Source organism: Talaromyces marneffei, chromosome 6, assembly GCF_009556855.1.
Source record: "Talaromyces marneffei chromosome 6, complete sequence".
In the NCBI taxonomy this organism is placed as follows: domain Eukaryota; kingdom Fungi; phylum Ascomycota; class Eurotiomycetes; order Eurotiales; family Trichocomaceae; genus Talaromyces; species Talaromyces marneffei.
This window is the reverse complement of record NC_072353.1, coordinates 2200594-2228028: the sequence shown is the minus strand read 5'-3', so window position 1 is coordinate 2228028 and position 27435 is coordinate 2200594. Positions and strand designations below refer to the sequence as shown.

Genomic DNA, 27435 nt, shown 5'->3' with positions numbered 1-27435 from the left:
GGCTTTCTGAGGCATATTTTTATGGAGAGCAATGGCTACATCATATGACTCGCTGGCACACCTGCCAGATGCCTTAATCCTCAGAGGCTCAATCTTCTCTTTCCCATTTGGAAACAACCGGCAAACAGGCAACTGGTGGCGATGCCCACCAGGTCCTCAACAACGAGCTCACTTGTGAACCTCACTGTGGTGCTTGATTCTAGTAGCCATCCTAGCGAAACTAAGTCGAGTTCTAATATTCTTTTCTATGTTCTAGGAGTTCTCCTGTTCTGTTTCAAAATTGAAGCAACGTACATGGTTTATTCATTGGTACAATTTTCCACATTGCCGCCAAGATGTAATATCGTAAAGGACTTCAAAGAATAAAATGGAAGAAAGGTATGTAGTTTGTCCTTTCTTATAGGGAAAAAAAGCCAAAGAGCTATAGTTACAGCAGGTATCCGAAAACGAAGCCCAAAAGACAAGTTCAATGCTAAACAGTTAAATCTGATGGAGGAAAATGCAATATAACACAACCCATAAACATAAAACATTTTCATAGGAAGATTTTGGTATTCTTTTTTTTCTACTCGGTATGTGCTGCCGACTTCCTAATCCTTCTAGAACCCTCGTACAAAAACCGATCCACAGCCGCAGCAACGGTCAAAGTACCACCAATAACAGCACAAACACCCGTCAAAAACCCCGTGAAAGTCTTGGCCCGAGCCTCACGATTGACCACTTTCATGGGCGAAATGTCATAGTTGAAGAATACGCCGGGGATACCACCCTCGGCGTGGATACGCTCCTGGTGGCCTTCGGCGGCGTCGTTGCCACCGTGTAAAGAGCGCTTGTGAGATGTTACGGAGTATTGGTGTGTTTCGATACTGCCTGCTGTGCCATGGGCGGCGCCGTGGAGACCCAGGGGCGTGAATTGGTCGTCTCCATGCAGTTGGTCGGAGCGAGCGCTGTCCCAGCCTAGGGGTAGATAGGAGGTTGAGACAACTTTGATGTAGTAGTTGTAGTTGTAGGCGGGTTCATTTGTCAATTGTTGTGTGCTGTCTAGGGGGTTGGTGTGGTGGTGGTCGGTCCACTGCCAGCGTTGAGATACTTCATCTGAGAGTTGAGGACCAAATCGCAGTTGGTGGATGATGTGAGACATTGTGTGCTTCTCGTAATCCGCTAGCTCTCTGTCCAGGTATGTGTCCAAGTCGTGGACGTGCATGTTTCCGCTGGAGAAACTGCGGCCAGGAGCGATGTGGAAGTTGCCAATCACTTTGTTCACCCGGATGTCACCTTCAATGCGGCATCCTTCTCTGCGCTGCGCGTCGATTCTGTCGGCGTAACCCTCGCGCTGACACTGTTCGATGTTTTCGCCCTTGCCGAATGCCCATGATTTCAGAGCGTAGGCTTCCCTGACTTCCTCACAGGTGTTACAGCATCCGGGCTTTTTTGCGTTTTCTGGGGGAGATGCACCTCCACATTCACCGCAGTATTCTGGGTCGAGGTGTATGGCAACTTCATTTTGGGAATGTCTGCATTGAGATTCGATCAGTAACAGGTCAAGACGTTTAATTGATCAATGAGTCACTCACAATTCAAGCTTCGAAACGTCTATAACTCTGCCACCGTCGGCAACTGAACTAAGTCGTACTTTGTTCAGGCCGTGGACGACCCCCATCTGCTGCTCTCCCGAAACGTCCATCACATCTAAGGTCAACAATTCGCATGGTAGTCGAGGGAAGGTCATATTTAAATGAATTTCCATTCGTTCACCTGTAGATTAATCGATTAGATACAATTCAGAGATGGTCTCAAGATGCAGCTGGTATACCTCTCGACTTGTCGACTATGAGCTCTGGAAGCACCACCACCCGGCGGTAGTCGGCCCATTCCCCCCATACTAACCAGAGTATGACGACCAAGGAGACTAAAGTGACGATTCCACCAGACGTTGTTCGCACACGCGCATCTTCCACCGTCTTTGCGAACGCATCGAGCCTCGTAAATCGTGATTTGGGGGGCATCTCTGTCTAGTCTGACTCGTAGAAACTCTATACCACGAACACAACAAACAATGAAAGCATCAGCTAGCTCCTGCAATGAGGGCTTCTGGTGGAATATGTTACAGGAACACAGTCATGTAAGAGGGGGTTGATTGGAAAGCAATTGCAACCAACGGGGTAGTAATGAGCGACAATGCGAAGGCGCAATGGGGGAGTGCGTATTGAAGAAAGTCTGGAGTCGGAGATCTGGCCAGCTTGCGATTACTCCGGTACAGCATTCCATATCGGGAAGGTAGTGGGCCCCGATGTACTTCTTGCTTTATTAGGACTAGTAAGACGGTGTCGGTCACGTGAGCGCGGACGGCCCATCGTTGCCTGCAAACGTCACTCGCCCTAATATTCTTTCTGTTTCTCATACCCTCATTCTATTATTTACCGGTAAATACTGCAGCACCACAGTGTCGGGTTCCTCTATTCGTTATTCAGATACTTGAATGACCTCGACGTGAGCGACGACCTTAGTTTTTCGGAGGGCTAAAGCCTCAAGCCCACGACAAAATCTGCAAGATCAGACAATACTTTTTCGGACCATTCTTCCACGCGTTGAGCGTTTCCACAACATCCTGCTCCAGTGTTTTATTGTCTCAGCTTTATTCTTAGAATCATATCGCTAGCAATAAAATTTGTGTGACATATCGTTTAATCCCGACGACCCTCCGAGCTTTTCGAACGATCCATTTGTTCCCTGCTTCTGACCATGCCTATGTTAGGTGTGTCGTCAAGAAACACTCCAAACATGGCAAGGTCTAAGGTCGCAGGACCCAGTCGCTCTGGTGGGCCAAGTCGAGGCGGCATTCGGAAACGAGGTGCTCCCACAAGAACGGACCGCGATGGCGATCTCGATATGGGTGCAAGCACACAACGAGGACGTGGCGGTAAACGCGCTCGTGGACATGGTCCCTCACGAGACCTGGCGTCCAGGATGGAACTCGACCGCGACCGTATTCGGAAAGCCATCAGCAGTGGCGACGCCACTTCCCAAGCCAACATCCGCCAAGGAGTGACGAAGGCACGTACTGAAGAGTTCAGCATCACCGGCTGGAAAGAGAGCAAAGCATCCACAAATTCCGACGGAGGCATTCGAAGCCTCATCGACTGGCTCGAAAAGAAACTGTTCTCAACTAAACCTGGCCGCAAAAATATAATCAAGGTATGTGCAATATCAGCATTAGCGGTCACCGATGCAATATCCGCACAGAGTCGTATATTTTCGGGGTGTACTGGTCATCTCAAAACGGACATTCTCAACTACGATCGATACTTCTCCGGATTTTTCTTCACTTCCATCATTCGGTGACTGCAGCGTACGTATTCTTTTCCGCCTTACTAACGTTCGATAGCACCGTGTCGAAGGAGACACTCTTGTAGTCACTGTTCGACCGGAATTGGTGGACAGGATGTCACAGATCAACGGATTCACATTTGCTGGAGCCGAACTCACTGTGGAAAAATATGATGAAACACCTTCAATATCTACAGACGAGATGAAAAAACGACTGAAAGCTTTCTTGGCCAACCGGTTCTTACCAGCAAACAAAATATTGAACCTGCAAAACCTGGCAGCAGACCCCATCCTTCTCGAGATGGGTCTCTTTAAAACCCCTACAAGCGAAACCAAGTTCTACCAAGCTTTGATGAAAGTCTGGAGTCTGGAATTTCCTTCCGAACAAGCTAGCCGAGATGCCGTGGAAAATCTCAGTCTTGCAAACAACGGACTGACAAATATCAATCCAATTACTACCCTTTCCCAAAACTTTCCGAATCTCAAAGCACTCGATCTATCCAACAACAACATTCAGGATGAGAAAGCTCTAGACAAGTGGCGCTGGAAGTTCCGCCAGCTAGAGTTCATTGACTTGACAAACAATCCTTTCAGCTCACTTGGCAGCTTCAAAGACACCATGATGAAGTGGTACCCCAAACTCAAGACTCTCAACAACATACAAGTTCGTACGGATGAGGAGGTAGCCGCTCAAAACAGAGCTCCAATTCCCGTTCAACCTCCTTTCTTCAAGGATGAGGGCAACATTGCGGAAACGTTCATCCGCAACTTCTTCCTTGGTTTCGACAAAGACCGGAATGGTACCCTCAATCTCTACTACGACAACAACTCGTCTTTCTCATACAATGTGAATCCTGTTGCCCCCCGTTCGGCACAGGACGTTACAACGACGCCTGCACCTGGTTGGGACAGTTGGATAAAGGGCAGTCGAAACTTGAAGAAAATACACCATCTCGCAGCACGTATGAGCCGCATGTACGTTGGTATCGAAAAAATCCGCGATATCTGGAACACCATGCCACAAACACAACACCCTGGTCTCGATCAACCGGCGCAATGGTTGATTGAATGCCATTTGATTCCCTGTCTTCCCGACGCCACTGGCCAGAGTCCATCCGGCGTTGGAGGCTTCCTTATTACGATACATGGTCAATTTGACGAATCAAGCGGCGGTAAAGTCGAAACCCGCAGTTTTGACCGCACCTTTATTCTCGGTCCTAGTCCTGGCCCTGAAAACGTCAAAGTCATCAGCGATATGCTCACTCTCAGAGCATACGGCGGTTACACTGCCTGGGATGTTAATACCAAAATCGATACCGCACCCGCCGCTGGTGCACCACCAGCCCATCCAGAGGCACCGCAAGGCTACGGCATGCCAGCGCCAGGAAAGCCCGATGTTCAAGTTCAACAGGAACAGTTAGTCCTCCAACTCAGCTTTGCAACACAGTTGAAATTGGAGTTTTCGCAACGCGCTCTTGTGCAGCATAATTGGAGCATTGAAGGAGCTCTGCGAGCTTTCGAAGAGTCGAAGGTAAGTTTGTCAATATCCCAATGACCGAGATTGAATGCTAACAAGTCTCGCTTAGGCACAAAATCAAATTCCAGCAGAAGCATTTGTTGCTTTAGCACCATAAAGGAGAATCGTTTCCTATCATATACAAAAATTTTCTTTGCTTTTCTCATGAGCAAATTTTCATTTGCTAATCTTGTTTTCTCTCATACATGTGGCATTTTGAGCCGAGACCAATTATGGCGCTGGGGTGGCTTTTCCAATAAGACAATGTACAAAATTGATGTAATCTGACGACGAATTTGCATAGTTTGATGGAGCTTGGTGATTTGTTTTATTTACTTCTTGTCACAAAACCAAATGTAACATGATTTTCTCTTCCAAAACACATGGTTATTGCTCTGGCAATCATAAATATGATTAAATTCCTTCAATCCTGCTCAATACGAGTGTCCAAGTCGTCTGCTTCGATTTGTGAAATCGAATTGAAACAATGTTATCTCGTAATAAGTACCACCTTCCAATTCTTGAGGCTTGTGCTCTGCCATGTCTTCGGCTTATGGAGATTACTGTAGTAGATTACCCAGCCCGTGATGCTGCCAAGACACCGCCGCCGCGTCGGACATACTCACCAAGGAAGCTCCCTACGTACCATGTTACGTCTCTTGACAGACCTGTATTTGCCTTGACAGAAACAATACTGAGATGCTATCTGCAAACAGAAATCTCAAATCTACTAACTGATAGTTGTTGATGCCTCAAGTGCTACTGTCCGCATATGTTTCTTGACCAACGACTATCCAGCTTGCGGAGGTTGTCGCCAGCTGCAACCTATTGATATTGAGTCGCTCAACATATAAATTGGTCGGACGACTGCCAGCCACATGTCCGCCAACGATACCTCGGTTTTAGATCCTCTGGATGCAGGTATGCTATATGAATGCTTGCACAGCTCAATAGTTTATCTGACCTCGTGGTAGTCGACTATGATCCCATTGCGCATCTGAACAGCATCTTCTCCCACCCGTCCACACTTTCCTCGGTCTCGCAAACCTCTGAAGCCCTCCGGAAATACGAAAATGAATTGGACACCGATATCGCACGGCTGGTAGAGGAACAGGTCACTTCCAATGCGGAGAGTGTGCAACGTATCCAGGCCGCCAAGGCGGACCTGTCGGAGCTGTTCAAGAAGATAGACGATGTGCGGGAACGTGCCTCTAGGACGGAGCAGTCCATCACGGATATGACAGCGGATATAAAACAGCTGGATAATGCAAAGAAGAATCTAACTGTTTCCATGACGGCGCTGAAGCGGTTGCAGATGTTGACGACTGCCTATGAACAACTACGAGCATTAGCGAAGACGCGGCAATATCGTGATTGCGCGCAATTACTTCAGGCGGTTATCCAGCTCATGGCGCACTTCAAGTCTTACAGGTCGATAGATCAGATAGCCGCATTGAGCAGGAATGTGGCGGATGTTCAACGAGAGCTTCTCGAACAGGTCTTTGAGGATTTTGAGATCACATTTTCCAAAGGCGAAGTCGTACAGAGACGAGTGATGCTCGCTGAAGCGTGTCTGGTTATGGATGCTTTGGGTGATAATTCGCGGTCGAGATTGACAACATGGTACTGTAATACCCAACTTCGAGAATATCGACAAGTCTTCCGTGGTAATGAGGAGGCCGGGTCTTTGGATAATATATCTCGGCGCTACTCTTGGTTCAAAAGGATGATGAAAACATACGACGAAGAGCATGCAAACATCTTCCCGTCGTCATGGAGGGTGAACGAAGTACTGGCGAATGCTTTCTGTGAATCTACCCGCGATGACTTTAAGGGAATATTGTCAAGGTCTGTCCGGAGCGGGCAGACAATAGATGTCAACCTCTTGCTTTCATGTCTGCAGGAAACTCTCGATTTTGAGCATTCACTGGATCGGAGATTCACACAGACATCAAGAGCTTCCATGGATACGGTAGCATCTTCCATTGAATCTCCTTTTACTATACAGAGCATATCCGAAGCTTTCGAGCCATATCTGGGAGTGTGGGTTGAAGCACAAGACAAACAGTTGGCCAGCTTGCTGCCCAAATATCGACAACAGCCACTAAAGCGTGAGGACGAAGATTTCCATGCTCAGCTTGTCATTTCGTCTTCTACAGAGCTATTTACTTTCTACCGACATTCACTTGCACAGTGTGCGAAGCTTTCTACGGGTAGCAGTTTGGCCGAATTGTCTAAAGTTTTTGCAAAATACCTGGACCAGTATGCACAACAGGTACTTCTCCATTACATCAGTGAACGGGCGACGACTCAGACGCCATCCAAAGTACCCTCAATTGAAGATCTTATCTTGGTGCTGAACACGGCAGATTATTGTTATACCACGAGTACCCAATTAGAAGAGAAGATCAAGGGACGTATTGACGAGAAATTTAGGAATTCTGTTGACTTTGAAAGCCAAGCCGACGCTTTCATGGGTATCGCTAGCGCTGCTGTTCGGGGCCTTGTCCGCAAGCTTGAAGTTCAACTCGAGCCGTGTTGGCGTGAAATGCGAAACTTCCCGTGGAACAAACTGGAGAATGTTGGCGATCAAAGTCCTTATGTAGGAGAGCTACTTTCAAAGACCAAGACGCAGGCAGGAGATATCTTGCAGTCTCTTCACAAGCCACAGTATGCAAGAGCGTTTGCCGATAATACCGTCGAGTTCATATCGAATACCTTCATCACCACCGTCTATTCATGTCGACCAGTATCTGAAACTGGTGCTGAGCAGGTATTCAGAGCCCTTATGCAAGCTTCACTACTTTTGACCGTATTCCTAACATTGCATTTCATAGATGTTGCTTGATCTCTACACTCTGAAAAGTGGTTTAACATCATTACTTCCTTCTCCTGCGCCTCCCGGTTTCGTGAAGCGAGTCAACTCAAGCTTCACAAAAGTCGACTGTCTTCTGAAAACGGTTCAGGTCCGTCCTTCGCCACCCGAAGCCCTAGTCCAAGCGTACCTCATTCACATTGCGGACCGAAGCGAGCCCAACTTCCGTCGAGTCTTGGAGATTAAGGGTATACGAACCAAGCAAGACCAGAGCCAACTTGTGGAACTCTTCAACTTACACCGAGCCTCTGACCGCCACGCCCCTAATCTACAGCAAAGTAACCCATTGTTTGCGTTCTTACAGCCTTCAGCATCAGCATCAGGCCCTGGTGGGCCAGGTTCGACGGTCTCTCAGGGGCTAAGCAATCTAGGCACAACTGCGGCTACATCAATCACCGGACCCGGTCGATTTGACCCATCCACCCTTGGCTCTGCTATCATATCTGCTGCACGAGACGGCGTTGAACGATTCCCACTTGGCTCCGCAGCTGGGAATGTATCATCACATACAGGCTCTGGCCCTACATCTCCCGGACCGGAGGGACAACGTGTGACTCACGATGGATTTGATATTTCTACACCTTCGTCTGCAACTACGCAGTTGAATGAGAATCTGAAAAACATCGGAAAGTTCTTCCGGCGTGACCTTGGAGGGTTTGGTGGGAGGTTTGGTCGTTCAGGCGATGATTCCAATCGGTGATATGTACATATAGCGATTATATGCGATGGGTAGCGGAACCCGAGTAGAGGTATATTGCTGCTTTACATTCTATCATCTTATTTTAATTATGAATACCACTTTTCAATTCCTACATATGTATCGAACAGCAAGTACTAGGGTTTGAGCAATTGTGTGAACTGGGGTTTGCGAGTAATTCCAGGACCAAGGCAGAAGTTGGAAAGTTGGGCACCGGCGAAAACGAGGGTTGATTGGGAGCAGACTTTCTATGAGGAGTTTGAAGAGCTCCTGAAGAAGATAAAATCGACATAAAACTCGGAAGGGAAATAGAGAACATCATGATAAAGAATTGGTTCTTACATTAAATACCTCCTTGTTAACTTCTATGATACATCTTTCCTATCCAATGTGGGACTATCCTCGTCCCTTAAAGACGGTTGTTCTTCATCTTTACTTTCACTCGACGACTCTCTATTTCTCCAAGTTTGCACCCTCTTCGCAAGACCCCTTAGATCACCGGCAATCTCCTCCACGAATTCGTTAAATGAAGGTCTGCCCTTGTAGACCCAACGAACCAATAGTAAAAATGCAATCACCCCAGAGGATCGAAGGAGGAGACCGAGGACTGTAGAAATCACAAAGCTTGCGCCCATGAACGCACCCATGAAGAGAATGGTTAGTGGTGCAAGGAATATTAAAAGAACGAGTCGGATCTGGTATGTTGGACTCGGTGAGAGTGACAAGGGAAAAAGAGGCACGCTGGCCGTCAAGACACGGCTGGAACCACCCTCAGGCGCATCATTTAGGGTTAAAGAAAAGAGAAGTTTGTCATCATCCTGCCATGACCCAGCTGGCCACACCTTCAATATTCGTCCACCTTCTCTGTAACCCACATCCAATGTGACCACCGCTTTGTCACGATGTATAAAATGAAACATCATAACTGCGTCCGCGGTTTCGAACCACGGCAAACTAACGCCATCCACATCGCCCGCCGGTACAGACAAAGACCCTCTGCTAGTATTTCCTTCATCGTTTATTCCCACTGTTTCCGGGGCTCTAGTTAGGCCATGCTTTGTCGTGCCACAAATGACCAGCGCGTTAGACGCTTTGTCTATTCTGAAGGTCAGAGCGATAAACTCTCGGGGCTCATTGTTGTTTATAAAATTTGAAACATCCTTTGAGAAATATTCGCGAACTCTATACCAGTAATCAGCATACAGAAATAAATCAGCATCACAAGGAATCGACATGCTCATAAACACGAGTCAGTTTTCCTCCACTTTTCAGCACATTGGTTGCGTATTCAGTGCCATCGTCATCTCGAGAAAAGCTAGGCAGGCCTATGTATAGGGCGGCGAGGACTTTCAGATTGTGAGTTGTTTGCTTTTTACTGAACTGAGATCAGCTGACTTACCTAGCCAACTGATCGCTAGGTACAAAACAAACCGCAGCACGAGGCGCGGGCGTAGCATTTTCCTACTCGAATGATTATTTGGGAAACCTGGAAGAAGTAATTCGAATCTTGATTATATATACTCTGGTTGTTTTGTGCGTATATATATATATATATATATATTGCAGCGGCGATTCTTCTAGCATTAAAAGTTGACCCTTTAACTACATAGTTAAGTTAGTTAACTACTGCGTAGTAAACCTTAGTAAGCACAGACCGTGTGCCAAGCGCGGAAGGTAAGTATAGGCGTAGCTTATTTTGATGCGGCGCAGTCTTATTCTATTAGTCGATGTAATGAGATGCAATAATTGGGGCACCACCATCCTGTATCACTTCAGTATTAACTCTCCATTGGATTCTATTACTAGCCACGACGATATTGGGGAAAGTCTGCAAAAACGTATGCCTACTATCTAGCGCGTGGACTATCACTAATGCTGAAACTTGACAAATTTATCCATCCAATCAATCAATGTATGGTACCATAGCAACAAGTTTTCCGGGTTTTTATGGCTGTGACTTTCATCTGGGAAGGTAAGAAGCATGGTTTCTACTCCTCTTAATTGTAAAGTGTGGAACGAAGCCAAGCCTTGCGCTAATGGTTGCTGGAGATTCAGCTCATTGTGGATGACCAAATGGGGGGTTTGCCAATGACCTGCATACTGCGCTGGATCCCACTTTTGCCATTCAGATGAGTTTTGCCGTGGTAGTCCATTGAAATCATGGCGCAAAGATTGCATGTTACCTGCTAGCTGAGTTTTCATGCTGAAGATGCCGTTATCTGTTATCAGGGCCTTGAAAAGTCTACCGAAATCATGGCCCTGTATCCAATTGACCATGTATCCTCCATATCCATGGCCGATTGCCACAGCCCTCTCTATATTCGCGTAGTTGACATTATTCTGGACGTATTCAAACACTTTCTGGAGATCGTTGTATTGCAATCCGCCCCATGACCCTCGAATTGCATCTGTAAAGCCTTGTCCGTAGCTTCGACTTCCTGTGGGATTCGGTGCAAACAACTACGTATCCCTGCTCGGCAAGGATAGTCAGGTTCCAGTTCATAGTCCATCGGTCAAGCCACGCATCTTGAGGTCCGTCATGAATAGAGAATATTACTGGATATCTAAGTCCAGACTTGAAGGAAGAAGGTTTGATGACCCATGTATGCACTTTGGTCCCATTTGCGCCCAATGGCCAAATTTCTTCGATTTGGCTGCGGGGAAGATTGATAAAAGGTGGGCGGCCCTTCTTCGTCCAGGTGATTGGGGATCAAAGATAACATATTCCTTGCTATGGTTGAGAGCATGACAGGAGATCAGTAATGCAGATTTAGACGACTCAGAAAACATTGGTGTGACGTTGACTATAGATCCATAAGGAAGAAAACTGCTCAACAGTTCCAACGACGCCGGTGTGGGTTTGTCAGGCCACCAATTATCTAGATTCAGTTTATACAAAGCCTGACGTCCATTCTCCTCTACCTGGATTAGCAATGACCTATCTAGCCAATATGTGATAGCACTGGGACTTAAATCCCACTGCCATTTACCATCCTGAGACTCGAAAAGTTCTTCACTCTCGCTGGTCTGATTATTATGAATGAAGATAACTCGATTCTTGTCGGAACTGTATCCTCTGGTTTTCTGAGACAAGAAGGCGACGGTAGTGTCGTTGTGCTTCAGAATAGGCGATGAGATATTACCCCCCAGGCCCCGATGTGAGAAAGCATAATAAAGGCTATCAAGCGGATACCCGTCCCAACGAAGCATTGGGCAGACGTAGCATGAACAACTGCTTTGTTGAGACTCCTCATCAAAATCACTCCCCACGAAAGCTATTGCCCAGGAATTGATGTCGAAGTCACGACAGTCCTCTTCTTGACCAGAGGTGATTCGTAAACTTATTGTCGTGAGTTTGAAATGATCCATTAGATTGGTTAATTTCCCCATTACATAGCGACCATTCGGCGCCTCCGACGGCCGGGTAAGAGTTCCGAACCAGATGATTGAATTTTGTGGGCTTGTAAACCAATCTGCACGTCGTTTAGTATGTGAGTGACCAGCAACGTTGTCAAAAGTTGAGCTCTGTTCCGTAGGATTAAAAAGAGAGCCGTCAGTGTGGACTTTGCCGACGACTGCGAATCCTAGGTCATCATCAGTATCCTCAATGAACGGTATACTGGTGACTCTCAGGTTGGATATATGCCCAGGTACAGGGCCTGCTATGTATTCGTTGTCGACAAGCCGTGCATCACGGATAACTAGGTTGGTATATCCATTTCGTAATGGTTCAAGCCAGATGAGGTTGCTGCTGCTACCGAGCCACTGTGGAGAATTTGCGCCGATGTTCTCGGTAATCTGCCACGACCGACGAAGCGTTCGTAGATCAAGGATTCGAATTTCCTTTCGCATGGAGTGCGACTGGAAAGAGTAAACTTTCTGTACATAGGCAGCGAGTCTCCCTCAGGCGTCTGGGACAGGATGATCGATATTTGGCGCTTGGAGAAGTGCCCTTTAAAAATTAGTTTACAATCATTCAAGACAGGAAGGTCACGTAACTCAATGACGGAATGTATATGCAAGGCTTGATGTGTCACGGTCATTTTGATGTTATTTTGCTGTTGGAAGACGAGACCGGCCAGCAAAAGCTGTCGGTGGTTGTTTTAGTTGAGCTTGGAAATGTAATGCAAGTAAGCAAATATAATGTAACTGAGCTGAGAAAACCGAGAGGGTTATAGGTAAATAGCTATTTAGAAGTGGTTACATAGCGCCTTGATAGTAACAAAAAGGCAGCTTGATATCGATTTTAGGAAGTTAGTACTAATACGTGGGGAATATGTGACTTAACTGGTTAGGTAAAGGAGGGAAAGTAATCTAGACACGCGCATCCACCCCTGCAAATAGTGCAACACTGCTAACACATCCCTAGTATGTCTTGAATAGCCTTGAATTATCAACTCATTGTTTACAGTGATGATGCTTCCACCTCTGGAAGCAGAATATGCGCCTCACAGACCAACAACTCCGAGGCAAGACAACGTAACACATACCTTCAGGAATGGCTCTCGATTTACATGATCTCATCAAATTTACTAGCTTGCTTCAAGAGAGTCATGATCTGTGGTCGGTTGGCAACTATTGACGAGACTATCGGTTCCAATGTCCATCCGGAGATTTGCTTACCAAGATGTTTACTTTGTAAGAACGAGTAGCTAGGAGTTGACTTATAAGAAGAGTCTTTCATATTTTAAAATTCTAATTATGGGATAATAGAGAAGTACCAGCCCTGTTAATTCTGATCTCGGAGAAAAAAAAAAGCTGCATTGCACAGTGTAGAAAGCCATGTTGTCGACCCTTCTCAACCCGCTACCATACCACATCCTCGCCTATGGGACATTTCTAGGCAGTCAACTCTACCAGGTCTCAAGCGCCCTCCCAAACAATAGAAGTTTATAATGTGTGCTGACTATCAGTATGAGACAGTCCTTCGTCAACACAAAAATCTGCTACCGCTCCCTTTCCCCTCAAAGCTTCAATAACCTCAACAAACGCCTGTTCCCGGTCTACTTCCGCTGTCAGCTTGGCCTAGCGATACTTACTTTTGTCACGCGGCCGTCGAAAGCATGGCTACAGCTACCGGCTGCGAATGATGTTGGGAACTTATTGTTGGCATTGGCGACGATAATGGCCGGGTTGAATTGGTATGTGTATGGGCCGAGGACCAGTGAGGCGATGGTTGAGAAGGCGAGGGTGATTCAAGGTATGTTCCTGTCATCTTCACCAAAGGACCTAAGTAGTGATATACATGTATTGATACATGAGTTGGGTACAGAGGCCCAAGATGAGAAAGACGGGAATCATGTCGGTCTTGACAGCAATAAAAGCACAGAAGAGAAAAAGACACTCGTGACCAAAGTGAAAAAGATTTTCTCTAGAAACCATGCCATGTCGATTCATATCAATCTGATTGCCGTAATCGCTACCGTGGGGTATGGATTCGTGCTGGGTGGACGACTGCAACTGCAGTGACAAGTCTTGATATGAAACAAACTCTCCATTCTTGTATAATAAACTATCTGCAGATCCAATATGTATCAGTTTGTCTGATCGAATATAGTAATTATATGTCGTGACCGAGGCAATGAACAAAAAAAATATCAGAAGGAAACTACGAGCAAGGTCATGTTGATAACAACCGGACGAAATTTGGACTACGAGATGAGCATCATCGCCAAGGTATTGGGAGCTTCTTTATTCCTAAAAAAAAGATTACTACTTAAATTAGCCCAGTTCTCACAAATAAAAAGACAGTCAATGTGTGTTCGATAATAACGAGGGTAATTGTTTGGGCGTCAGCAAAAAATTAGAGTGTTGTTGTTGCTATTTTTAATCTTCATAGCTGTTGCAGAACAACAGCTTGGGGTTAAAAAGTTTTAATCATCCGCCGGGAGATTGAGAATGTGCAAGGAGGAGGAGAATGAAAAGTGAAAAAAGAAAACAAGACTAACCTGATATGTGAAATACTCGCATATTCAGTGGTGACTGAATCTACGTAAGTATTCTGTTTATGAACTGTTATACTCGGAATATTTTGATGTTCATTCGTTGATCTATCACGAGTATCGATTCATGCGACTCATGTCAAGTACATTTCATTCGTATCCCGTAACAAAAAACTGCCATTTCAGACAATTTAGTCGAAGAGACCACCGAAACCTAGAATCAGTTAGCATATCAGTCATCAAAGTACAGAATATGGCGATCTTACCTTCGTCACCAGACTCCTCCTCGGACTCCTCCTTCTCCTCAGCAGCGGCAGGGGCAGCTTCGCTGCTGGAGGCAGCAGCGGCAACAGGAGCAGCAGAAGCGTATGCCTCAGGGTTGGCAATGCGGTCCTTGAGCTCCTCAATCTCGGGCCAGCTGAACTCGGTCTCAATGGCAACAGCCAAGACCTTCTTGTAGCTGTTGACAAGAGAGTGCATGACGGATGCAAGAGTGGGGTAGGAGGTAGCCAAAGAGATGGTGGAGATGGTGGCAATAGCAGAGCTGAGAGCCTTGAGGAGTTGCTCGTCCTCAATATCCAAAACCTCGGCACCGAAGGTCTGGCCATCATCGTAGATCTGAGTGATGGACATACCGTAGGTGAAGGGGGAGATGTTCAACATGTTAAGAAGAACGGCCTCGGAGGCACCGACCTTGGCGCCAGCCTCGACAAGCTTGAGATCGGTGGTAATTTCAATGGTACCACGAGCAATCTTGGTGGGGACACCGAGAGCCTGGAAGAAAGAGGTCTTACCGGGTTCCATACCAGTGTTACCAGCAGGAACGAAGACATCGAGAGGGGCAACGGCACCAGCACGGGCGGGAGCGGCGACACGGTTGGAGAGAATCTTGGTACGGACACCCTTCAAGTCGGCGTTGGTGAAGATGAAACCAACGTTGCCTATTATCAATCAGTATTTTGGTAACCTAATGGTTTGCAGAAGAAATTGTATGAGCGAACGTACCCTTGACGAAAGGAAGGAGACGCTCGTATTCAGGGTTTTCGGCGATGAAGCCCTTGAGAGCACGGCGGACCTGGATAATCTCTCAGCAATTCGCTCCAGCATAAATCAGTCGCATTGATACTAACCATGGTGTTCTTTCCCATAAGGACGACACCCTCGCCACGGAGACTCAAACGAATCTCGTGCATCTGCTGGGAGCTGACATTGTCGACGGAGACGATGAAAATGGTCTTGTATTCATCGAGGAGGCCCTTGAGCTTATCGAAGTAAGCGGCCTTGCTTGCAGATTTGCCCCCCATGTCTTCTTATTGTTGTGAAGAGAGGATGTTTAAGGGCAAATGAAAATTGTTGTAATCTGGTGGTGTCTCTTTGGACGGATGAAGTTGGAACGGGATAAAAATGTGTGTGGTCTGGGATTTTGGCAAAAGTTGTCGTGCTTTCGGCTAACTGACCCACTTTGCGGGAAACAACCAATAATGTCTGGCGGCATCAGCTTCCCGCGCCAAGAAATGAAATCATGAAAAAGAGCTTCAATTTCTCTACGGAGTAGTCCTCTCTGATCTGAAAGCGTTAATCCCGACATACTCCAGAGAATAGAATTTGCAACATTCGACTCCCCAAATTCTACAGCATTCGAGCGCGCAAGACCAATGCTTCCCACAACGCAGTACCCGTTCACTTGCATCCGGTACGTTGGTGGGATTATCGTTGCATCCGCCGGGCCAAACATATACACCTTTTCAGCCACCGACGGCCATAAAATCTCAACATGGCCTGAAACCAAGTCCGACGTCAACGAGTCGGAAACAAACGGTGATTCTGCTGAGCGCAGTGAGGGGCCGCCAGAGAAGAGAAGGAAGCTCTCTCCCACCAATGGTGCCGAAAACAAGCCTACCACTACATGGCAGTCTGTGCCCATTCTCGTCATTTCTCCATCAGGCCGCCATGTAGTCGCAGTAACGGCGGAGGACAAACATGTGCGGGTCTTTGAGATAAGCACGGGAGGAGTGTTAACGGAATCAAGTGACCGGTAAGAAGACACCAATTGATATACATGATTGGAATATTGGAATTAAGAGACAATAGACCCGTGCCTCGAAGGCCCTGTGCAGTGGCGTTCTCATCTGACGAAGACACGTTAATCTGTGCCGACAAGGGTGGTGATGTATTTAGCATGCCTCTTTTACCCGGCGAAAGCGGGGAGTTCGAATTAGTCTCCCGGGCTAAGAAGGTCTTCAAACCGGCGGCAAACCCTCTCGTCGTACATACCAAGAGGAATTTGATTTCGTTACACCAACAGCTCAATCAGAAGGCGCCGATAACCACCCCTGCCGGTCCAACAGCAAAACGGGACGTGCTTTCCGGACAGGTTTCTACGCTTACCGACATGGTCTACGCAATCGTGCCATCGAGCACGTCGGCCAGTGGTTCACACAGTTTTATATTGACAGCAGACCGCGATGAACAAATTCGTGTGTCTCGCGGGCCACCTCAAACGTACGTTATTGAGGCTTATTGTTTGGGCCACGAGTCTTTTATTAGCACGCTTTGTATACCATCAACATTGCCACATCTGTTAGTCACTGGAGGCGGGGATGACTCCATTTTCGTCTGGGATTGGAGAAATGGTAAACTTCTACACAAAGTATCTATTATTCCTGAAGGAAAGGACCAGATCGTTGTTAGAGGAATATGGGCTGTGGAGATTACCGGAAGTTCATTGGTTGCTATTTTCGTGGCTATTGACGGGTGAGTACAGCATCTCTGATAATTGTCAAAATGGAATTACACTAACGTTAGATGGCAGGTCGCGCGAACTTTTGAGCTTCGTATTAGAGGGGAACGGCTTAATAGCTCCCCAGGAATCGATTCAAGCCTCCGGAAACATCCTCGACTTGGCTTCTATAGACGAGAACGACAGTATCCTCATTGCCGTCGATAGTTGCCACGAGCCTGGCTCTATAAAGGACTGGAAGAACAATTCTGATGAGCCTTCAGTGCTTGTCGAAGAATATATAGTTCGCTTGAAGGATGGGAAGTTATCGCTTGACCGTGCAGCGAGCCAGGCGATCAACTACATTAATAAGCAGGGCACGGGGAGTATACTGGCTGGTGTGGACGAGTCCTCATGGCCAAAGAGTCAGAAGGCATTCAGTGAGAGACTGTACAGCTTGCACAATCTTCGCAAGAGGCCAACAACGAAGGATCCCAGGTAGTTAGCCTATTATAACAGAATACATGCCTTAGAAGAAAGAATAAGAAAATATCCGTAGATCTAAGGATTCTCAAGATGTTGCAAATTGGCCATTATAATTGGTTGTGAACAAGTAGCTAAGATAAGGGCTAACCCTTATCACCCCGCTCCGATTAAGATTCTCGACCTCGGAAGTGGTCGGTGAGCTGAGGGGGCCGATGGACATATGTTCCTATTGCGTTGTCTCATAGCTTGTTATTCTGCTGTTCAATAAGTCAACATTTCTTTTGGTCTTTGCAAGACCTATATAAACACAAGAATGCAGGAGCAGTTTGAGCCATTGAAGAATGACCTCTTGTTGAGGGCCGCTAGAGGTAGGCTCCCAGCTACTTCTATCCTAGCAGAGCTATGGTCAATCGATGCTAATGTGAATCAGGTGAAACTGTTGAGCGCCCACCGATGTGGGTAATGAGACAAGGTATGCACGCTCGCTGAGTGCTTTCACAACTTCGCAAACTAATCCGATTATCCATGTACAGCCGGCCGATATCTGCCAGAATATCACGAAGCCAAGGGAAACCGTGACTTCTTCGACTGCTGTCGCTCGCCCGAAATCGCCTCTACACTCACCCTCCAACCCATTGAGCGTTATGCCGGACTCATCGATGCAGCTATCATCTTCTCCGACATCCTCGTCATCCCACAAGCAATGGGCATGGTCGTTGAGATGATCGATAAAAAAGGCCCCTCTTTCCCCCAACCTTTGGTCTCTCCGGATGACGGACAATATGAGAAAATTCTAAAGAAGGATGTCGACGTTAAGAAGGAATTGGATTACGTCTACAAAGCTATTACATTGACCCGATTCAAGCTCAAGGGCCGAGTGCCCTTGATCGGATTCTGTGGTGCACCATGGACTCTACTTTGCTATATGGTTGAAGGCGGCGGCACGAAAATGTTTATCCAGTCTAAAAAATGGATTTACAAATACCCCAACGAGAGTAAGGCGATGTTACAGAAGATTGCAGAATTGTGTGTCGAGTACCTTGCTTTGCAGGTTACAGCTGGTGCGCAGCTGGTTCAAGTGTTTGATTCCTGGGCCGGCGAACTGTCGCCTGCTACATTCAAGGAATTCTCCTTACCCTACCTTCGTTATATTTCGGAGCACCTGCCGAAGCGTCTGCAGGAACTTGGGTTGGAGCGTGTGCCCATGACTGTCTTTGCAAAGGGGGCATGGTATGCACTTGAAGATCTTTGCGAGAGTGGATACAATGTTGTCGGCTTGGACTGGTTGCATGACCCTGCTGAAGCGTACAGAATCGCTAGAGGCCGTGTGACGTTGCAGGGCAACGCTGACCCGGGTATTTTGTATGGTGATCGTAGTGCTATTACGAAGACAGTTGAGGATATGGTCAAGGGCTTTGGAGGGGGTAAGAAGGGATGGATTGCTAATCTTGGTCATGGTAAGTGAATCACGGAATAGAGCGTATTGTGGTAGCGTGCTGACCCAAATGAATAGGAATCACTCCATTAGTCAACCCGGATGATCTTAAATTCTTCTTTGAGGAGATCCACAGACACTTTCGGTGAAAAGTTTGATATATATATATTAGAATAGAATGACCAAAAAAAGACCATCGCCACGCTACAAATGCTCCTCCATTTGATGATAAGATTCGTAAATCAATATCTAAACCGCGATGTCCTCATTCCTACCCGTAGAACGAAACGTTAGCATCTACCCAAAGAGAACAGCGAATAAGGTGGAGGACTGACCATAGCTCGGGCTTTTCACGAATAAAATCCGTCATCAACTTGATACACTCCTCATTCTGCAAAACAACAACCTCAATGCCGCGACTCTGCAGGTACTGCTCACCACCCAAAAAGGTCTTGTTCTCGCCAACCACGACGCGCTTGACCTTGTACAAGATACAGGCACCCGTGCACATGTCGCAGGGTGACAGGGTGGTGTACATGGTTGCACCTTCGTACGCAGAAGCCGGAAGACGGCCTGAGTTTTCAAGAGCGGATATTTCGCCCTATACCGTATATCAGAATTCGCTATATCCGATAGAGTACAAGCTGAGTGATAAGCTTACATGTAGCGTAGCACTTCCCTTCTGGAAGCGCATGTTGTGGCCGCGGCCTAGGATCTTTCCATCCTTAGAGACGAGACATGCGCCGATAGGAACGCCGCCTTCGGCCTGGCCCTGCCGGGCCTCTTCGACGGCGGCGATAAATCCTGGATCAGTTTCCATTTTGATGATTTTCAAAGGACGGTTTTCAATGAAGGCTTATAGCGGGGGATACTGTCTGGAATCTGGTGGTGACCTCGGGAACATCCTTATCAAGATACGGGGCTCAAGGAAAGAGATTTATTTATATTGGATCCACTTCTCGTGGAAGTTTCTATTACGAGTTGATATCAAAACATCGATGTAAGAGATACGAGATGACTACTATGATAAAAAGTCACAGTTGGCAATGTCCAGTATCTCTTCGATTTTGCCTATCCTAGCAGAAACACCCAGCCCTATTCCTTCAAGAGAAGGCATAGTAGTACGTATGTAGTAAGGGCGATAGCAGGAGGGGCAGTCTTATCGATAAGACACCGATAGAACGGTGAGCCGGCGCCGCCACAACAACTGTGGCTGAGGTCTGTGGTAGAAATTCCGACTCTTTCTTCGGACAAATGTATGTCCCTGAAACCTGCCGTGTTGACAAAGACCAAGAATAAAAATACCCAAATTTAACGGCGATGCTCAAAACATGGGTGTCCAATAAAGTACATCGCGGAGGACATCCAGTGGCAAGAGAGAAGGCTGTGGAAGCGGAACAACACGATCGAAACCCATCGAATTGTCCGGAATTTGCCTGGAGCCCGCGCTAGTCCTTTCTGGGCAACCTTCGATGTGATGTGAACTCTTGGGCTGTCCGACTTGCTTCAGATTATTTGAGCAGGAAGGAAACTTCTCTTTCTATTTGGCTGTCTTCAACAATCTCCTCTCACTGTCGTCTTCGTTGTCGTTGCTAAACAATCAATCATCAAACCCCGATCAGTGTTCCTGAACTCGTGTCAGGCCCCGAAGGCGGTACGATCTACACGAAGCTTGGCGCTCTCTCTCTCACTGGAGACAGGACAGACTCAGGCTTAGAAAAATCAACCTCCCCGATCGAAAAGCTTTCGTTACCCCTTTATCTACCACATATCGCTACTTCAGCGTCTGAAAAACTTCACATTCGTCCCGGTGGTTTCTTCCTCTCGTAAATCGACCGCTACTCGTTCCTGTTATACACATCTCGCTTGTTACCCGCCTTGTTGACCTGAACCGTTCGTTCGGCGTGTTATTGTTCCGATCATTTGCGCAAAGTAATAGATAGCCATCATGGTGAAGGATTCGAAACTCTACGATATTTTGGGGGTATGTTTGTCAAAACACATTTGTCTTACCGTCAAGAACAGTTTGTGTTAATTTCTAATTTTTAGGTCCCCCCTACTGCTACTGAGGCCCAGCTGAAAACTGCATACAAGAAGGGTGCCTTGAAATATCATCCTGGTATGTCTACGTTCACATTTTGAGACTGGATCACAAAATTTCTAACAGACTAAAGACAAGAATGCATCAAATCCCGAGGCCGCCGACAAATTCAAAGAACTTTCCCACGCATATGAGATTCTCTCCGACTCTCAAAAACGTCAAATCTACGACCAATATGGTGAAGAAGGCTTGGAAGGCGGTGCCGGTGGTGCCGGAATGAACGCCGAGGACCTCTTTGCTCAATTCTTCGGCGGCGGCGGTGCTTTCGGCGGCATGTTTGGCGGTGGCATGCGCGATAACGGCCCAAAGAAGGCACGGACAATCAACCATGTTCACAAGGTCAGTTTGGAGGATATCTATCGAGGAAAAGTTTCCAAGCTCGCTTTACAAAAATCTGTTATTTGCCCTGGTTGTGATGGCCGTGGTGGAAAGGAAGGCGCTGTTCGTCAATGTACCGGCTGTAACGGTTCTGGTATGAAGACTATGATGCGTCAGATGGGTCCCATGATCCAGCGATTCCAGACTGTCTGCCCCGACTGCCAGGGTGAGGGAGAGATTCTTCGCGAAAAGGATCGCTGCAAGAAGTGTAACGGAAAGAAGACTATTGTTGAACGCAAGGTGCTTCATGTGCATGTCGACAAGGGCGTAAAGAACGGCCACAAGATCGAATTCCGTGGTGAAGGTGACCAGATGCCGAATGTTTTGCCTGGTGATGTTGTTTTCGAGATTGAGCAGAAGCCTCACCCTCGATTCCAACGTAGGGATGACGACCTCTTTTACCACGCCGAGATTGATCTTCTCACTGCTTTGGCGGGTGGTACTATCCACATTGAGCATTTGGATGATAGATGGCTTTCTGTTAACATTGCACCTGGCGAGCCCATCACACCTGGTATGTATCCTTCTTGGAATCTCATTGTTGCAGTCAGCGATAAACTAACTCTTTCTGCAGGTGCCATCAAAGTCATCAAGGGCCAGGGTATGCCTTCGTTCCGTCACCACGACTTTGGTAACTTGTACATCCAATTCGACGTCAAGTTCCCCCAGGGCTCCGAGTTACAGAACCTCCAACTCCTCGAACAAGTCCTACCTCCACGACCACAACAGGCACAGCCTCCAGCAGACTCCATGGTTGAGGACTTTGGTCTAGAGGACGTTGATCCTAGCCAGAGCGCACGGGCACATGGAGCTGCTTATGATGAAGAAGATGAAGAAGGTGTACCTCCCGGAGCTGAGCGTGTACAATGTGCCTCTCAGTAAGGGAGAAAAGGGGGTGAGAGATGTTTTCGGCTTGAACATGTGTTCAGTTTGTTGTCGATACCCGTCCTGCGCGTGCAGCTTGTCTAGTTTCTTTTTCTTCTTTTGAGTGGCAGGAGTTTGGGAAAGGGAAAGAAAACCAGGTACCAAATTCTACGTGGATGCTTCACGACAAATCTACGAGTACGTCACACGAGCCACTTGTTCTCATGCATCTTCGTTCAAACATAACATGCGATGCGGGTGGCGCGGTTCGAGACATGTGCTATTGTTCTCGAATGGTTCCGTCATGAAATGAGACGAGAACTTGGATTTTAATTTCAGCTCAAAATGAAAGCAATCTATTGGCAAGAAAAGTCTCAGCCCTCGGCACTGTTTAACTTCATCTCACTTTTCCTTCCTTTTTTTTTTTTTCTCTCTCCACCCCATAATGCCCTGGAATGAAAGAGAGGGAATTTCTCATACTCCATGTCTCCCTGTTATGTTGAATCACGCCGGTCACGGGTTTTGCCTTTGATGAACTTTCTTTCTTTTTTCTTCTCATTTTTCCACCCCTGCCTACTCTTTTTACCTATTACTAGTATCGTAGGCGTTTGCATCCTTGTCTTCTTATTCTTTAGAATGCATGGCTTTGGGTATTTTTCAAGCTCGGTTGCAATTCCTTTCATTAATGCTTCGTAGTTTGTAAACTGTTGCCATTTGGGTATGATCGAGTAAACCATGAAACATCCGATAGTCTGGATGAGCACGCAAGCCGTCAAGCCACGCGTATCACGGAGCAATAATGGTGTGATAGTCCAAGCATGAAGCAAGCATGAAGCCAAGTATGTGCTTGGGCCCTGATTCGACCTCTATCAAGACTCAGAGTGTAATTCGGAGTGGTCCCTTGGGGCACGTATACGTTAGTATAATAATGTACCGACACCAGGCAAACTAGCCTGGCGCTAGGATATGCTTTGACAGATCTAGTCGATCACGCAATAGCTTGTGCATATTTGCTATTCCAAGACCAATGGAGGGCGAGTATGCGCATGAAAAGCAATGACAGGCCATACTACGTCGCAGGGTGCTGCTAGATAATACGGTGTTAGGGTGAGTTAGGGTTGGGGCTAGCGTCATCTGCATTGTGCGGTACCAGCTAGCCTGCATATAAAAGTGTATATTATTACCCGAGCCAGCCAGTCTAGTCGCAATGCAGTAACGCCAATGACATACGCTCTACGAGTCGTTTAATTCCTGGTTAACTACGTCGTAGCTAGATGATTCGGGTTTGCTTCTGAAATTACTGGGCAAATCAGACGGGGCCGGTTTTACGCAAAGTACCTCTTCCATCATCGGTGGAGTCGATCACGCCATCGTGCGCTGCCGAATGAGCTTCAGGCTTGGCATCAGATTTCTGCTTCGCAGCAAGTATCTGCCATACTCTGCCATACAGTATGCCCATACAATCGCTGTTGTGTCGGTCATTTGGGGAAGGTGCCATGGTCTGCAGGGAAAAAAAAAAGATGGCAACTGCACACGTGGATCCCCCGTTACATACCCTGGGCCGTCCTGTACCACCACCACCTTGTGCCCTTCCTCATCTTTCTTTTTCTGATGCCTCCCCTCTCAATAACTAGTCAACACCTTCGTCCTTTCTTCACGAACCATCAGCTCCACCGACCAACCAGCTGAGTCCATGGAAATTTGATTCCACCAATTTGGGCTTTTCGTCTCGCTAATCCTGCGCACTGGCTCGGATTCAAGCTTGACTCCCAGCTGGTCTGATTGTCAATTCGTAGCCTCACGCCAGATTTCGCTCCCGGCTCCAGTCTTGGACTTGATCACGACATCGTTCTTCCGCGTCTGAGGCGGAAGCTAATATATTTGTTCTTCCTTCTCTAGTCTTACGACCCTTTCTTCTCGTTGCTCACACGAGTCTTGCTCTTGCATCTTGCGAACGGGTTGAAATAGCGACGGTTCTCCCACTTTGATTTCGCCATTTCATCTAATTCATCATCATCATCATCTCTCTCTACTCCAGGATGACGGAATAGATTGGCTATCTTTTAATCTCATTCTGCTGATACTGCCATCTGCAACCGGACGCCTCCCTATCTATATTTTTGTATATATACTTGCATATAGACTTCAGCATCAGCGCAGTCTACAAATAGACAATCATCTACGACACGACATTCACAATGTCCAGCTCGACTTCCAAACTGGGCCAAACCCTGGCCAAGGGACTCGGCATCAAGATCCCTTACCGGGACCCTCTGGGCTCAGAAGCTGATCCCGTCACTCGAGGAGAGTCCGTCTTTACCTCTGGCACTGCAGAGACGTACATCGAACCCGAGCCTACTGTTGCCGAGTGGATTCATGATCAGATCCCAACTACCCACGACGTCTCGAACTATATTATCAATTTGTTTCCATTTTTGAAATGGATTACGCGATACAACATGCAATGGTTCATTGGGGATTTGGTTGCTGGTATGTTTTTTCCTTCTGTCATTGAAAGTCTCAATACTTACCGTTGGGCTTCTGTTTAGGTATTACTGTTGGCGCCGTTGTCGTTCCTCAGGGAATGTCCTACGCTCAATTGGCTGATTTGCCCGTCGAATACGGTCTTTACTCCTCATTCATGGGGGTTTTGATCTACTGGTTCTTTGCCACTTCCAAGGATATCACCATCGGCGTAAGTTTGAATGCCTGAGCTTCGCGAAAATAAGGCTAACATACATAACAGCCAGTCGCTGTCATGTCAACCCTCACCGGAAATGTCGTCATTGCAGTCCGAAAAGAGCACCCAGAACTCCCCGCTCAGGTTATTGCGTCAGCGTTGGCTATCATATCCGGCGCTATCATTACCTTCATTGGTTTGATCCGATGGGGTTGGATCGTCGAGTTCATTCCATTAACTGCAATTACAGCTTTCATGACTGGCTCTGCCTTGAACATTGCATCTGGCCAAATCAAAAACTTGTTGGGCGAAACTGTCAATTTTAACACAAGAGGCGCCACTTATCAGAACGTTATCAACTCTTTGAAATACCTCCCCTCGGCCCAGGTCGATGCAGCCCTAGGTTTGACGGCTCTTTTCATGCTGTACGCCATTCGATCTGCCTGCAACTACGGTGCCAGGAAGCGACCACAAAGAGCTAAGACATTCTTTTTCATCTCGACACTCCGAACAGTCTTTGTGATCTTGTTTTACACCATGATCAGTGCAGCAGTCAACATCCATCGCCGCAAAAATCCCGCTTTCAAAGTCATTGGCGTCGTTCCTCGTGGTATGTACAACTTCTTCAATCAAAATGGCCCAAAACTAATTATATGACAGGTTTTAAGCATGCTGCTGTTCCGACAATCGATGTATCGATCATCCAGTCTTTCATAAGTTACCTTCCATCTGCAGTTATTGTCCTCTTGATCGAGCACATTTCCATTTCGAAATCCTTTGGACGTGTGAACAACTACACCATTGATCCTTCTCAGGAAATGGTTGCTATTGGTGTTACCAACCTCCTCGGACCCTTCCTTGGTGCCTACCCTGCGACTGGCTCCTTCTCTCGCACTGCCATTAAGTCAAAGGCTGGTGTCCGCACTCCTCTTGCTGGTCTTATCACTGCTATTGTGGTGCTGCTTGCCATCTATGCTCTTCCTCCACTCTTTTGGTACATTCCTCAAGCTGCTCTTTCAGCCGTTATCATTCACGCCGTCGGAGATTTGATCACTCCTCCTAATGTTGTCTACCAGTTCTGGCTGGTTTCTCCTTTGGAGGTTGTCGTTTTCTTTGCCGGTGTCTTGGTCACTGTGTTCGCCAGCATTGAAGAGGGTGTCTACACTACTGTCTGTATGTCTGTTTTCCTACTGCTCTGGCGTCTTGTTAAAGCGCGCGGTGATTTCTTGGGCAAAGTCAGAGTACACTCCGTCATTGGGGATCATTTGATCGATGAACAAGGCAAATATGGACCGGCAGGACCTACACCTGAGCAGACTCTAGCTGAGGATGATGCAAACGATACATACCGCAATGTCTATCTGCCAGTTACACACGGTGATGGATCCAACCCACAAATTTCCGTCCAACATCCTTACCCAGGCGTCTTCATCTATCGATTCTCAGAGGGATTTGTTTACCCGAACGCCAACAGCGAGACCGATTATCTTGTTCAAACAATTTTCAAGGAAACGCGTCGCACAAACATTGAAAGCTATCCCACTCTTGGTGACCGTCCTTGGAACGACCCTGGCCCACGACGAGGAATGCCTGTCCAAGACAAGAGTCATTTGCCAACCTTGCGTGCTATCATCTTGGACTTTTCCAGCGTTGACCATGTTGATGTTACGTCAATTCAGAATTTGATCGATGTTCGCAACCAATTGGATTTCTACGCAAACCCCGAGCCGGTCCAATGGCACTTTGCCAACATCAACAACCGCTGGACCAAGCGCGCTCTTACATCTGCTGGATTTGGCTGGCCCACTCCATCATCTCCAGATGGGTTCCACCGCTGGAAGCCTATTTTCAGTGTTGCCGAAATCGGTGGCAGAAGCTCTGCAGCTGCCGTTGCTGAACGTGAACGTCTCAACAGTCAAGTCAAGGCCGATGATCTTGAAGAAGGTCGTCCTAAGTCTGCTGCTGTCCACGAACGTATCGAACCTGAGGTCAGCAGCAATGAAGGCGATGACTACATCAAACAACTCGACACTATTACAGCATACAAAGCCAAGCGAAACAACATTGCTTTAGTTTCGGGATTGAACCGACCATTCTTCCACATCGATGTGACTAGTGCTGTACACAGTGTTATTTCCAACATTGAAGGATCTGGTTCCTTTGCTAAGATCATCGAGGAGTAGTTTGGCAAAACATTTGGTTTACTGTTTCTTTTTGTTTTTTTCTGTTTGATTCATAGCATACCCGCGAAGGTAGATTCGCAAGCGTTGGAACTGGGTTATTTGTGAGCGATTTGTGGATACCATTTAATCTGTATGTTGTTGGTATATAGACAATCATACGAACTTGACTTATTCGTCTCAACCCTCTTACCTTGTAGTCTTGTAGCTGTGTCTTATAATATGGGATCGAATA

The 27435-nt window shown here is 47.0% G+C and overlaps 12 protein-coding genes across 12 annotated transcripts; 7 read left to right on the top strand and 5 right to left on the bottom strand.

Moving 5' to 3' along the window:
* Positions 1 to 565: 565 nt before the first annotated feature.
* EYB26_008318 (uncharacterized protein) lies at positions 566 to 2006 on the bottom strand (the record flags this gene model as incomplete). Its single annotated transcript, XM_054267573.1, has 3 exons — positions 566 to 1514; positions 1575 to 1755; positions 1814 to 2006. The coding sequence occupies 3 exons, from the start codon at positions 2004 to 2006 to the stop codon at positions 566 to 568; spliced, it is 1323 nt and encodes a 440-aa protein (XP_054123548.1).
* A 775-nt stretch (positions 2007 to 2781) lies between these two features.
* Positions 2782 to 4961, top strand: EYB26_008317 (uncharacterized protein; the record flags this gene model as incomplete). Its single annotated transcript, XM_054267572.1, has 3 exons — positions 2782 to 3195; positions 3386 to 4858; positions 4914 to 4961. The coding sequence occupies 3 exons, from the start codon at positions 2782 to 2784 to the stop codon at positions 4959 to 4961; spliced, it is 1935 nt and encodes a 644-aa protein (XP_054123547.1).
* A 760-nt stretch (positions 4962 to 5721) lies between these two features.
* On the top strand, positions 5722 to 8418 carry EYB26_008316 (uncharacterized protein; the record flags this gene model as incomplete). Its single annotated transcript, XM_054267571.1, has 3 exons — positions 5722 to 5764; positions 5818 to 7616; positions 7681 to 8418. The coding sequence occupies 3 exons, from the start codon at positions 5722 to 5724 to the stop codon at positions 8416 to 8418; spliced, it is 2580 nt and encodes an 859-aa protein (XP_054123546.1).
* Positions 8419 to 8780: 362 nt separating this feature from the next.
* On the bottom strand, positions 8781 to 9872 carry EYB26_008315 (uncharacterized protein; the record flags this gene model as incomplete). Its single annotated transcript, XM_054267570.1, has 3 exons — positions 8781 to 9597; positions 9653 to 9761; positions 9815 to 9872. The coding sequence occupies 3 exons, from the start codon at positions 9870 to 9872 to the stop codon at positions 8781 to 8783; spliced, it is 984 nt and encodes a 327-aa protein (XP_054123545.1).
* A 1096-nt stretch (positions 9873 to 10968) lies between these two features.
* EYB26_008314 (uncharacterized protein) lies at positions 10969 to 12267 on the bottom strand (the record flags this gene model as incomplete). The annotated part of the gene is made up of 1 exon (XM_054267569.1): positions 10969 to 12267. The coding sequence occupies one exon, from the start codon at positions 12265 to 12267 to the stop codon at positions 10969 to 10971; it is 1299 nt and encodes a 432-aa protein (XP_054123544.1).
* Positions 12268 to 13197: 930 nt separating this feature from the next.
* EYB26_008313 (uncharacterized protein) lies at positions 13198 to 13884 on the top strand (the record flags this gene model as incomplete). Its single annotated transcript, XM_054267568.1, has 3 exons — positions 13198 to 13275; positions 13339 to 13615; positions 13688 to 13884. 3 exons carry the CDS (start codon positions 13198 to 13200, stop codon positions 13882 to 13884), a joined length of 552 nt encoding a protein of 183 aa, XP_054123543.1.
* Positions 13885 to 14548: 664 nt separating this feature from the next.
* Positions 14549 to 15661, bottom strand: EYB26_008312 (uncharacterized protein; the record flags this gene model as incomplete). Its single annotated transcript, XM_054267567.1, has 4 exons — positions 14549 to 14571; positions 14624 to 15298; positions 15363 to 15432; positions 15488 to 15661. 4 exons carry the CDS (start codon positions 15659 to 15661, stop codon positions 14549 to 14551), a joined length of 942 nt encoding a protein of 313 aa, XP_054123542.1.
* A 351-nt stretch (positions 15662 to 16012) lies between these two features.
* Positions 16013 to 17578, top strand: EYB26_008311 (uncharacterized protein; the record flags this gene model as incomplete). The annotated part of the gene is made up of 3 exons (XM_054267566.1): positions 16013 to 16392; positions 16449 to 17111; positions 17170 to 17578. 3 exons carry the CDS (start codon positions 16013 to 16015, stop codon positions 17576 to 17578), a joined length of 1452 nt encoding a protein of 483 aa, XP_054123541.1.
* Positions 17579 to 17875: 297 nt separating this feature from the next.
* Positions 17876 to 19146, top strand: EYB26_008310 (uncharacterized protein; the record flags this gene model as incomplete). The annotated part of the gene is made up of 4 exons (XM_054267565.1): positions 17876 to 17930; positions 17993 to 18034; positions 18096 to 19019; positions 19076 to 19146. 4 exons carry the CDS (start codon positions 17876 to 17878, stop codon positions 19144 to 19146), a joined length of 1092 nt encoding a protein of 363 aa, XP_054123540.1.
* A 100-nt stretch (positions 19147 to 19246) lies between these two features.
* EYB26_008309 (uncharacterized protein) lies at positions 19247 to 19817 on the bottom strand (the record flags this gene model as incomplete). The annotated part of the gene is made up of 3 exons (XM_054267564.1): positions 19247 to 19268; positions 19333 to 19598; positions 19659 to 19817. The coding sequence occupies 3 exons, from the start codon at positions 19815 to 19817 to the stop codon at positions 19247 to 19249; spliced, it is 447 nt and encodes a 148-aa protein (XP_054123539.1).
* A 1128-nt stretch (positions 19818 to 20945) lies between these two features.
* Positions 20946 to 22358, top strand: EYB26_008308 (uncharacterized protein; the record flags this gene model as incomplete). Its single annotated transcript, XM_054267563.1, has 4 exons — positions 20946 to 20981; positions 21047 to 21116; positions 21172 to 21990; positions 22051 to 22358. The coding sequence occupies 4 exons, from the start codon at positions 20946 to 20948 to the stop codon at positions 22356 to 22358; spliced, it is 1233 nt and encodes a 410-aa protein (XP_054123538.1).
* Positions 22359 to 24538: 2180 nt separating this feature from the next.
* Positions 24539 to 27203, top strand: EYB26_008307 (uncharacterized protein; the record flags this gene model as incomplete). Its single annotated transcript, XM_054267562.1, has 4 exons — positions 24539 to 24830; positions 24890 to 25035; positions 25087 to 25630; positions 25681 to 27203. The coding sequence occupies 4 exons, from the start codon at positions 24539 to 24541 to the stop codon at positions 27201 to 27203; spliced, it is 2505 nt and encodes an 834-aa protein (XP_054123537.1).
* Between the last annotated feature and the right edge of the window lie 232 nt (positions 27204 to 27435).